Source organism: Azolla caroliniana, unplaced genomic scaffold (genome assembly GCF_043228905.1).
Source record: "Azolla caroliniana isolate FFs.n. ecotype wild unplaced genomic scaffold, voAzoCaro1.0.p SCAF_21, whole genome shotgun sequence".
Classification (NCBI taxonomy): Eukaryota; Viridiplantae; Streptophyta; class Polypodiopsida; order Salviniales; family Salviniaceae; genus Azolla; species Azolla caroliniana.
In genome coordinates this window covers 3,821,883-3,834,670 of record NW_028230456.1, presented here as the reverse complement: position 1 = coordinate 3,834,670, position 12,788 = coordinate 3,821,883, and the positions used below count along the sequence as shown (strand labels likewise).

The 12,788-nt window shown below is 40.1% G+C and overlaps 1 protein-coding gene across 1 annotated transcript; it reads left to right on the top strand.

The window, feature by feature from the left end:
* The first annotated feature begins 363 nt into the window (after nt 1–363).
* Nucleotides 364–11,194, top strand: LOC147850406 (uncharacterized). The gene is made up of 4 exons (XM_087336782.1): nt 364–643; nt 1,110–4,802; nt 6,572–6,661; nt 6,966–11,194. The coding sequence occupies exons 1-4, from the start codon at nt 536–538 to the stop codon at nt 10,131–10,133; spliced, it is 7,059 nt and encodes a 2,352-aa protein (XP_087192908.1). The 5' UTR covers nt 364–535; the 3' UTR covers nt 10,134–11,194.
* Nucleotides 11,195–12,788: the final 1,594 nt, after the last annotated feature.

Below are 12,788 nucleotides of genomic sequence, written 5' to 3'. Positions count from 1 at the left end.
CCATTGTGTAACACAATGCACTCACTCTTGGAAAATTGACAAATGATCAATTAACATGATGGTATGAGAATATCTATCTATCCTAGATAGAAATATACATAGGATTTTAGCTTTACACTAGATCAAGGTAAGATCTATAGAGATGAGCAAGGCGGGCAATAAGATGGGCACTAGATCAAGGTAAGATCTCGCAATGAAATCCTAAATCATAATTCCTCATTTGAACTCGCAAACCTAAACCTAAAACCCTAAAACCCTAAATCATAATTCCTTATCAGAGGTCTCATTGTTTGATATCATTCAATTAAAAATTGGGATGTGTAAACTCATCTATTTATGATTCTATAATCTATTGCAATTTGCCTCCCTCTTTTGCACTTCAAATCGTGTTATAAGAAATAATATGTATGGATGAGTTAAGTTCGAACTCCGGTTAAAATGTGATTCCCCTGCCCCCCTCCCATCCATCATCATATGCTTGCAGCTTTCTGATTTACTGACGGGCAAAGGAAGACATGAATGGCGATCCGATCCTATGGCGATTCAGAGGAGATCAGGTTTGGCTGCTGCGGAAGGGACGGACCTCCTATGGAAGGAGTATTTTAGGGAGCCTTTGCTATGGGCAGACAATCGCACCACAAAGGTATGTATGTATATATTGATTTGTGAGTGAGTGAATGAGTTAGAGATAGATAGCTATATAGATAGAGAGAGATGGCCAGACATTGTAGTTCTGTTGGTAACGATGCTCAGCTTAGTTCTGAAGGTCATGCTCAAACCCCTACGTTAGTTCTGATGGTCACCTGTTGAAACCCCTATGTCCTGCCAATGGCATCCACTGTAATTGTACACATTGTGAGATTTGAGCATGAGTGCATGGAAAAATAGTAGCTTGGCTTACTAGAAGGTATAAGCCTAACGTGAAGAAACACATGAGAGAGATTAATAGATTATTAAAATCCCAGGGAGATTGAATACAATCTGGGGGTCCGGGAAAGGACCAAACTTGAGTTCTCTCAATTTTATTGTTTTAATGCTATGTTGTAAACCATCAAAGCCAACAACTAGTGAGAGAGATTTTTTGTTTTTTGTGTTGAAACTTGATACAGACCACCTCGAGATCACCCGATTTTACACACACAGTCACTTATGTGCCTTTGTGGGTTGATGGATGGAAAAACCCCTCTTGGGTTCTTGATGAACTCAGACGAAGAACTATTCTTCAAGAAAAACAGGGGCAGTTCAAGGAAAGGAGTAACAAAGGAGTAAAAAATGAACATATCAATGAAGTTCTTACTTCTATAAACGTACTCAAGGCTTGTACCAAGAGCAAGGATATTTATACAGGATCCAAAGTTCATGCTGATATTGTGAAAAGGAGTCTGCTTGAGAAGAGTCCATACCTCACCAGCACTTTGATTAATATGTATGCCAAGTGTGGGATGATTTTTAAAGCACAGGAAGTGTTTGAAAATCTTTCGGTTCATGATACAGTGTCTTGGAATGCCTTAATTGCTGGGTATGTCTTACAAGAGAAATATGGAGAAGCAATTAATTGTTTTGAGTTGATGCAAATTGAGGGCCTCCCCAGAGATGGGGTCACCTTCATCTCTATTTTGAAGGCATGTGGTGGAAAACTAGATATAGTGAAGGGAAAACAAATCCATGATGAAATTGCAAATAGAGGCTTATTGGAAACAGATGTTGTCCTTGGCACGTCATTGGTTGATATGTATGCCAAATGTGGCTTGCTTGCAAAAGCACAAAATGTGCTTGAAGGGCTACCTATCCGAAATGAAGTCTCTTGGAATGTGCTTATTTCAGGGTATGTCCAACAGGGTCAAGGTCATGCAGCGTTGCAATGTCTTGAACGAATGCAAAATGAGGGTATTAATCCAAATGAGGTTAGCTTTCTTTGCACCTTGAAGGCATGCGGTAGCATGAAAACTATAGACAAGGGCAAACAAATTCATGATGAGATTGTAAGCAGGGGTTTGCTAGAAAAACATATCGTGCTTGGAACCGCATTGGTGGATATGTATGCCAAATGTGGTGCCGTAATAAAAGCTCAAGAAGTGCTCGAAGATCTTCCAATTCGAAATGCAGTCTCTTGGAATGCGCTAATTGCTGGGTATGCTGATCATGGACAGCATTATGAAGCTCTAAAGTGTTTTGATCGAATGCAAAGCGAGGGTCTCTCTCCAAATGCAGTCACTTTCATTTGCATTTTAAAGGCCTGTGGCAGCACATATGCCATAGACAAGGGGAAGGCAATTCATGATGATATTATGAGAAAAGGGTTTTTAGCGAAGGATATTGTGCTTGGCACTGCTTTGGTGGATATGTATGCTAAATGCGGTGTGGTTGAGAAAGCACAAGAAGTACTTGAAGGGCTTCCCTCTCGAAATGTAGTTGCATGGTCTGCACTTATTATGGGGTATGCACGACGGGGGGAAGCTCATGAAGCATTGAAGTGTTATAATAAGATGCAAAATGAGGGCTTCTTTCCAGATGCAGTAACATTCGTTTGTGTCTTGAAGGCTTGTGGCATTACACAAGCTATAGATCTGGGAAACCGAGTACATTGCGAGATTGTGAGAAAGGGCCTGCTTGGGGAAGATATCATGCTTTGCACAGCTTTGGTGGATATGTATGCCAGGTGCGATTTGCTTGTGAAGGCACAAGAGGTGCTTAATGAACTTCCAATCCAAAATGTAGCCTCTTGGAATGCACTGATTGCAGGGTATTCCCAACAAGGACAAGGTCAAGAAGCACTAACTTGTTTCGAACAAATGCAAAATGAAGGCCTCGCTCCAGATGAGGTCACCTTCATTTGTCTCTTGAATGCTTGTGGAAAGACAAGAGATGTAGACAAGGGCAAACAAATTCATGATGAGATTGCAACTAGGGGTTTGCTTGAGAAAGATATCGCTCTTGGAAATGGATTGGTAGACATGTATGCCAAATGTGGCATGCTTGAAAAAGCACTGCAGATGCTGGAAGAACTTCCTGTTCAAAATGTAGTCTCTTGGTCTGCATTAATTGCAGGGTATGCCCAAGAAGGACTTCTTCACAAAGCACTAAGCTGCTTTAATCAGATGCGATGTGTGGGATTCTCTCCAGATGTGATCACCTTGATTTGCATCTTGAAGGCATGTGGCAGTGCGAGAGCTATAGAGAAGGGCAAACAAATTCATGAAGAGATTATGCATATAGGTCTTTTGGAGAAGGATGTTGTGCTTGGCACTGCATTAGTTGATATGTATGCGAAATGTGGTCTGCTGAGAAAAGCGAAGAAAGTACTGGAAGAGCTTCCTGTTCGAGACATAGTTTCTTGGAATGCACTAATTGCAGGGTTTGTGGAGCAGGGACAAGGCCATGCAGCCCTCCACTGTTTTGAACGGATGCAAGATGAGGGTCTCTTTCCAGACTCAGTCACCTTCATTTCCATCCTGAAAGCATGTGGCAGTGCAGAGGCTATAGAAAAAGGCAAACTAATCCATGAAGAGATTCAGAGCAGGGGCTTGATGGATTGGGATGTTGTGCTTGGAACGGCTTTGGTTGATATGTATGTTAAATGTGGTGTGATTGCAAAGGCACAAGAAGTCCTGGAAGAGCTTCTTGTTCGAGATTTAGTTTCATGGAATTCACTAATTGGAGGGTATACTGAGCTGGGGCGAGGTCATGAAGCACTGAACTGTTTTGAACAGATGCAAAGTGAGGGCCTCACTCCAGACGGAGTAACCTTTACCCATATCTTGAGAGCCTGTAGCTGTATAGATGCCATAGAGAAGGGTAAACAAATCCATGATGAAATTGTGAGTAGGGGTTTGCTGATTAAAAATATTGCACTTGGCACTGCTTTGGTAGATATGTATGCTAAATGTGGCATGCTTGTAAAAGCAGAAAAGGTGCTTAAAGAGCTTCCAATTCGAGGAGTCATCACATGGAATGCATTGATTGCAGGGCATGTCCAGTTCGAGCTAGGACATGCAGCATTGAAGTGCGTCGAACAAATGCAAACTGAGGGCCTCTCTCCAAATGCTGTTACTTTCATTTGCATCTTGAAGGCATGTGGGAGCATAGGAGCTATAGGCAAGGGCAAACAAATTCATGAAGAGATTGTAAGCAAGGGTATCCTTGGTGAGTATTTCGAGCTCAGCAATGCTTTAGTGGACATGTATGCCAAATGTGGTGTACTGGCAAAAGCACAAGAAGTACTCGATGAGCTTGACATCCGAGTTGTCATCTCATGGAATGCACTCATCGCTGGGTATGCCCAACAAGGGAAAGTCCATGAAGCATTATGCTGCTTTGAAGAGATGCAAATTGAAGGTCTGTCTCCAGATGAGGTCACAGTCCTTTGTGTTATGAATGCATGCAGTCACTCTGGTCTCTCAGACAAAGCGCAACTATTCTTTGGAGATATGAGTAGGAAATATGATATAACTCCAAGGGTAGAGCACCATACGTGCATGGTGATGGTTCTCGGATGTTCTGGACACTTTGACAAGGCAATTTCGGTCATTAAGGCAATGCCTTGTTCAGATTATCCAGCGGTTTGGCTTACACTGTTAGCATCTTGTAAGAAATGGGGAAACATAAGGCTTGGTCTATTGGCCTTTGATCAAGCTGTACAAGCAGATGATAATGCTGCAGCTTATGTCCTTATGGGCAGCATTTTAGGTGCTGCTGGCATGCATCAAGATGCAGACAACGTAGAAGCATGTAGACTGAAGTATGCTTGTTGCAAGGAGGGGGAAATACTATGTGGGTTGATGGAAGAAGGAAAAAGGATATATTAACATCTTTAAAAGGCCATTGTGCCCTATGAGACCCAATCAAGATCTCAGCTGTTCATGTTAACTTGCAGTATAATAAACAAATAAACAGATATATTTAGGCTTGAGATATTACCCTTACAATAAAGAAAACACTCTCTTAACACGGATTGTGTTATTAGTAGATTGTCACTTGGGATAAAAAATCAAGACATTAGAGGCGTGGGAAACTTCAAATTTATTGATCCCTTTACATCCATGGATGAAGGCAAGAGAAAGAGAGCATTTTGATTTTAGATTCAAGCTCAAAGATTCAAGAAGGGAGAGTTTCTACCAACAAAAAGTTGCATGTCCCATCGTATCTCAAATTTCTTCCTTTATTGCTGCCATCCATGTGAACTTGAGATGCAACCCATAATGTTTTTGTAATCTTGTCAAGGAAAGACATACTAATAAAAGAGAATTTTCTAGTGTCTATCATTGTTGTTGGAGGTTTGTGCTTATGTAACTTTGTGGGATAAAGTTACCATTGGAATACCGTCTCTTTTGTCTAAACGTAAATGGATCATCTTATTACCTATTAATATGTTTCATCAAGCTATTAAATGACTTGTCTTAGGACACGCTTTTACTTCTTATGTAGCTGTGCTCCTAAAAAGATAGTTTAGATTGACATCAATATATGTTTCACACCATGCAAAAGACAATGATGAATTAAATTCATTGTTTAGTGTGACAATGGTAGGTGGGTCACATATATGCATGCATTAGATTTATTGTATAATTCAAATAACGTTTGGATCATTCCTAGGACATGACTTGGAATGCCCAAGTAAAATTTGACGATATGTGTGACATTCACCTATGTGCTACATAAATTCGCTGCATCCTACTATGAAGACATTACAAAATGCTTTTGATCTCGTAGGGACCGCCCTTGATGGATGAGAGTGGGGTGGAGATGACCATGAAAGTAAGATGCCAAATGATATGATACTTCTATGTGTTGGTGTCAGTGATATAATGTCCTTGCAAACTCGACTTCTCTCTGTCTCTGTCTCTGTCTTTGTCTCTCTCTCTGTCTCTATTTGTAATTAGAAGCAAGGCTCTACCTATTGAATCAATGCATTCCCATATAAGCTATAAGGGTTCACTTTGTTCATGTTTATTAGAGCACAATTTATATGCACTTCATCCTATTAGGAATACTCATCTCCCTCACATTAGGCTAAATAGACGAAGGGATGTATATATCTACAATAGGCTAAAGAAATTGATAAAATCCCATAAAAATATAAAGATGGTATTTGTGATTGATAAATAACATTGTATTAATCACATTCTTAATCAATCAACTCGCATGATAGTTGGATGTTCCATCTTAGGTAAATATGATGAACCTCATGTAAGAACTAGAGAATGTAGACTAAGCTCTAGTACATGGAAGTATTTGAAAGGAAGATTAGTGGAGATACTAGTTAGAAATGGGCGTCATTGCTTGTGATCAATGACATTAATAACCACACTTTAAAAGACGAACTAAATGTATCTATTGAAGGTCGATAGGCGGGGTAATATCTAGTCTATTGCTAAGTGTCCGTCTGTCTACACGTGCGATAAGATGTTATTTATGCTCAGGGATGCTTTGGGCATGACATGGGGCCTATGACATAGCATCCATCATCTTATAGAGTGAGTGTGGGAGATGTCCGTGCTGCTGGACAACAGGAGCAGTTGCCATTGCCGGGCACATAATGGAGTGGATACAACTCTCTGCCAATGCCAAATGACCAGGATGCCATGCCAGCCCCCATGATTCCATGGCGAGACAGAGGAAATCGAATGCGCCCTTTGAAAGAACAGCTCTTCATAGCATCAAGGTAAGAAGCTCTGATACACCCACGCTTTCTCTCTCTCTCTCTCACACACACATACACACAGAAAGAAAGAGGGTTTAGGGTTTAATGGGAGGGAGAGAGCGAAAGAGAAAGAGAGAGAGAGATATTCTATTATTGTCTTTGGGGGTCAAATATGACCTAAGAGGCCAAAAATATTGCATTTTACCTAATACATGTGAAAGTGAATAGCCACTCCCAATGTGCAAGAACTTTACCAATGAATGTTGCAATCCGAGAGGCCACATTTTGATTCTGTGTGAGAGAGAGATTGTTTGTCTTAATCCAGGATGGTTCAATCCTGCCAGATTTTAGGTCTCAGCACAGGAGAAGAGAGATTGGATTGTTGCAAGAAAGGCATACAGATGGAACCCGCACCGAAACTCATACTTTTGTGGCCTTGCTGAAGACTTGTGGCCAGAAAAGGGATATTAGTAAAGGCATTAATCTTCATGCTCAGATTCTGAACAGAGGCTTGCTCGAAAACAACCCTTACATAGCCAGCACTTTGATCAGTATGTATACCAAATGTGGGATGATTGAAAAAGCACAAGAAGTTCTTGAGAATGTACCGGTCCGAGATTTAGTATGTTGGAATGCATTAATTGCAGGATATGCACAACATGGGCAAGGTCAAGAAGCTCTGAATTGCTTTGAGAGAATGCAAAGTGAGGGTCTCTCTCCGGATGTTATCAGCTTCATTTGCATCTTGAAGGCTTGTGCCAATATCGGAGCTATAGAGAAGGGTAAACAAATTCATGAAGAAATTGTGAGTAGGGGTTTGCTGAAGAAGGATGTAGTGCTCGGCACAGCTTTGGTGGATATGTATGCCAAATGTATGATGCTTCCGAAAGCAAAACAAGTGCTTGAAGAGCTTCTGGTTAGAAATGTGGTCTCTTGGAATGCACTGATTACTGGGTATACTCAAAAGGGGCAAGGTCATGAAGCATTGAACTGTTTTGATCAAATGCAAAGAGAGGGCATCTCCCCAAACACCATCACCTTCATTTGCATCTTAAAGGCATGTGGTAGTATTGGGGCTATAGAGAAGGGCAACCAAGTTCATGAAGAAATTGTGGGTAGGAACTTGCTGGAGAAGGATATTGTACTTGGTACTGCATTGGTGGATATGTATGCCAAATGTGGTGTGCTTGTAAAAGCGAAACAGGTGCTTGAAGAACTTTCTGTTCGCAACATAGTCTCTTGGAATGCACTAATTGTGGGGTATCTTCAACAGGGGCAGTTTCATGAAGTGTTGCATTGTTTTGAACGGATACTGAATGAGGGCCTTTCTCCGAATTCAGTCACCTTTATATCTATCTTGAAGGCCTGTGGTAGTACGGGGGCTATAAGCAAGGGAGAAAAGGTTCATGAAGAGATTCTGAATAGGGGTCTTAAAAAAGACATTGTGCTCGGTACTGCTCTTGTTGATATGTATGCCAAATGTGGCGTGCTTGCAAAAGCACAGGCAGTGCTTGATGAGCTTCCTGTCCGGAACATTGTCTCTTGGTCTGCACTTATAGCAGGATACGCCCAACAAGGGCAAGGCCAAGAAGCGATAAACTGTTTTGAACGGATGCAAGGAGAGGGACTTTTCCCGGATACAGTCACTTTCACATGTATATTGAAGGCTTGTAGTAGCACAGGAGCTGTCGACAAAGGCAAACAAATCCATGAAGAGGTTGCAAATAGGGGCCTATTAGAGAAGAATTCTGTACTTGGCACTGCCTTAGTGGATATGTATGCCAAATGTGGTTGTCTTGCAAAAGCACAAGAAGTGCTTGAAGATCTTTCTATTCACAATGTAGTTTCTTGGAATGCACTAATTACAGGATACGTTCAGCAAGGGGAAGGTCATGAAGCACTGAGTTGTTTTGAAAAAATGCTGAGTGAGGGCCTCTCGCCTGATGCAGTTACCTTTACGTCAATCTTAAAGGCATGCGGGGAAATAGGAGCTATTGACAAAGGGAAAAAAATCCATGATGAAATTATAAATAGAGGTTTACTAGAGAAGGATATTGTTTTTGGCAATGCTTTGGTAGACATGTACAGCAAATGTGGCATGCTTGCAAAAGCACAAGAAGTGCTTCAAGGCCTTCCTGTTCGAAATGTTGTATCTTGGTCTGCTCTAATTGCAGGGTATGTCCAACGGGGGCAGAGTCACGAGGCATTGAACTGTTTTGAGCGCATGCAGAGTGAGGGTTTCTCTCCAGACGCAGTAACTTTGATATGCATCTTGAGAGCTTGTGCTAGCACGGGCGCTATAGACATAGGCGAAGAAATTCATGAACAGATTGTCAATAGGAACTTGCTGGAGAAAGATGTTGTACTTGGTACTGCTTTGGTGGATATGTATGCTAAATGTGGTCAGCTTGGAAAGGCACAAAAGGTTCTTAAAGCACTTCCTACACGAGATGTAGTTGCTTGGAATACATTAATTGCAGGGCTTGCCCAACAGGGACAAGGTCATGAAGCACTGAACTGTTTTGAGCTGATGCAAACTGAGGGTTTCTCTCCAGATGCAATTACATTCCTTTGTGTTTTGAGTGCATGTGGCCGCTCAGGGCTATTGGACGAGGCCCAAACGATTTTTGGGGATATGTCAAGAAAATATGATGTCAATCCTAATGTGAAGCACCATACTTGCATGGTGGTGGTTTTTGGATATGCAGGGCTGTTTGATAAGGCAATGTCAGTGATTAAAGTGATGCCGTCTTCTGATTATCATGATGTTTGGGTTGCATTATTAGGTGGTTGTAGAAAATGGGGAAATGTAGAGCTTGGGATATTAGCTTTTGATCAGGCTGTGCAACTTGATGATAGCTGTGCTGTAGCTTATGTTCTTATAGCTAATATTTTTGCAGCTGCTGGTATGCAAGAGGATGCAGACAAAGTTGAAGCCATGAGACTGAAATATGCCGTTTGGAAAGATCGGGGAAACAGTGTTTGGGTTGATGTCAGTGGAAATGCTCATTCATTTTCTGTGGGGGATACAAGACATCCTCAAAGGAAAATCATACATGCTAAGATAAAAGCAATTGCTCTTAAAATGAAACAAGCAGGCTATCCATCTAGTGCTCTTTGGGTGTTACGAAGCACTTATGATGATGTAAAGAATGATGTGCTCTGTGGACATAGTGAGAAGTTAGCCATTGCTTGTGCCCTCATCAACACATACCAAGGGGAAACTATTCATGTTGTGAATAACACATGTATATGTAGTCACTGCCATTTTGGCACATCGCTTATCTCAAAAATAGAGAATAGAAAGATTATGATTAGAGATCCCAACAATCTCCATGTTTTCGAAGATGGAAAGTGTGTTTGCAAGGGGCCCACTATCTTTTCATCTATGCTTATGGAAGATGTTTCATCTCCATTAAATTCATTGCAATCGTCATCACCAAGATATGCCATCATAGGCAAAAAAGGCATTTGTGTCCTGCAAGAAACTTAGTAGTAGGGAGAGTGGGCAGACAATAATTAAGGAAATTGATTGTGATCTGATCAGTGAGACTCAAAAGGCGAAAACCCCATAACAAATGTAGGGCAACAATACAATGATAAATCATAAAATGAAGGAATGTTTTGAGAGGCGAAGTGGCCTACTCCATTTTACCAGGAAACAGGGCACGGTCTAATTTTACCAGGACATGGGGCCTAGAGTTTCATAAAACCTGGTCCTGTGAACACAAAAATTCATCAGTGAATATACCAGATAAGGTGTGATGGGTGTTTTCACTGATGGGTATAATGATGAGCCACAAATGCTAATGCAGTCGAGGAGTATAGTGTTACAAACATGGGATCAAATGTGCAACGCATTATCTGGATCTCTGTCTGAAGCCATATAACTGTCAATTTATATGAATTTCAGATGTCCTTACAGTATCTTTCTTGTTCGAATGTGATTTGGATTTTGATGTTTTTCAGAGCTGAAAATTCCTGTTATATGTCAACAAAAGGAGTTCCACGAATATTGCTTTGCATATTTCTTTTGGTAAGATGTACCTGGGATGCAATAAGTAAATGTTGTGCATACTGATAGGATGCTTGTAATGGGGCAAAACATCATGATTGTGAGTGCCAAAACTGCCAGGATGCTCAAACCTTTGTACATACAAAGTCCCTCTTAAGAAGAGGAGAATATACTGATATCAAATTCAGGGGGGTCGTAAAAAGAGATCAAACACCTGGGCCAAAAGAAAAGAAATGTGATTAATGTTTGCAAAAGGGCAAAATGATCTATGAGACTAAAGTTACTACAATCATGCAATTCATGCTATGAATGATGGATATAAGCTCTAAAGCTGTTGGGTAAGTAGGGAGCTCCAAAGTGTACATGCTCAAGAGAAGGGATACTGCATATATGTTTCAATCCCTCTGAACAGTTGTAGCATTTGAACACAAATAAAGTCATATCCTTTGTGTGCTTCCAGTGAATAAAAGATCGTGCAAGCAGATGGTTATACATGACTGACGAGCTTATCTCTGGACCAATGAAACTCCTTTAATTAAGGGTATGTGTATGCTCATAACAAGAATTGCATAGAGTTTTAGCAATAGATGCTTTATCCACTAAAAGAAATATCATCTCCACGGAGATTGGGTATGATTATCCACCCTTCAGTTAATGGAATATTCTCTATAGTTTCCTGTCACTACCGAAAGCCACAACAAACCAAGGATGTGGTATGATAAAAGAGACACAATTCCAAGACAAGAGCTTGTGCAAGAGAATGTACTTAAAAACCTTCAAGGAGGGAAGATGAAATATACATGAGAGGTGTTTGACCCTGTATTGGGAAGCGAAGACGGATTCCAAACTTATTGGAAGAGGAAAGGCTTCCACAACCCATCCAAGTGAGGATTCCCTTTGTTCTACCCAAAAAAGTGTTGCAAGCATAGAATTTTCTTATGGTTATTAGAATAGTCTCCATAATCAACATCAATGTTGCTGGAATAATTTATTGTATTGGAGATTGGTCATCAATCCTAGCATATAGATAAATGGTGCAAACGTTCATCACATAGTAACCATGAAAAAGCTTGCATCTCTATTGGAAGAAATAAAATGAAAATGAAAATGAAAAAAGGATGAAGCAATCATCAATATGGAGCAAATATGGATTGAAGATTATAGTTGGGGATTTGTAGAGGCAAAAGGAAGTTGTGTAATGAGAAGAGAATCTTAGCTCGAACAACCAAGGAAACTATGTTCATATGTGCATGAGTTGTGTTATTGCTAGAAGAGGGAAATCACAATGGCTCACTCAAATTCAACATTAAATCATTGATCACGATAGATCTCCTATGAGAAATGAGTTTTGAGCACCTATAATGACTCAAATTGATTTTAAAGTTATTAAGTACTGGGAATCTATGTTGAAAGATGAATTTTATTGCAACATTGTTAAGTCTCATCATCAGAAGGATGAGGAATACAAGGACATGGTATGTGCACGAGTTGTGTTATTGCGAAAACAGGGAAATCACAATGGCTCACTCAAATTCAACTTTAAATAATTGATCACTATAGATCTCCTATGAGAAATGAGTTTTGAGCACCTATAAGGACTCAAATTCAATTTAAAGTTATTATGTACTAGGGATCTATGTTGAAAGATGAATTTTATTGCAACATTGTTAAGTCTCATCATCAGAAGGATGAGGAATACAAGGACATGGTATGTGCATGAGTTGTGCTATTGCCAAAAGAGGGAAATCACAATGGCTCACTCAAATTCAACTTTAAATAATTGATCACTATAGATCTCCTATGAGAAATGAGTTTTGAGCACCTATAATGACTCAAATTCAATTTAAAGTTATTATGTACTAGGGATCTATGTTGAAAGATGAATTTTATTGCAACATTGTTAAGTCTCATCGTCAGAAGGATGAGGAATACAAGGACATGGTATGTGCACGAGTTGTGCTATTGCCAAAAGAGGGAAATCACAATGGCTCACTCAAATTTAACTTTAAATATTTGATCACTATAGATCTCCTATGAGAAATGAGTTTTGAGCACCTATAATGACTCAAATTCAATTTAAAGTTATTATGTACTAGGAATCTATGTTGAAAGATGAATTTTATTGCAACATTG

What these genes read in the sequence shown, in the direction of transcription:
- LOC147850406 (XM_087336782.1), top strand. Translation starts at nt 536, where the DNA reads ATGGCGATTCAGAGGAGATCAGGTTTGGCTGCTGCGGAAGGGACGGAC. An exon ending in CAGACAATCGCACCACAAAG is followed by an intron (nt 644 to 1,109) that starts GTATGTATGTAT and finishes AACTTGATACAG; the next exon opens with ACCACCTCGAGATCACCCGA. An exon ending in AAGAAGGAAAAAGGATATAT is followed by an intron (nt 4,803 to 6,571) that starts TAACATCTTTAA and finishes AATGCCAAATGA; the next exon opens with CCAGGATGCCATGCCAGCCC.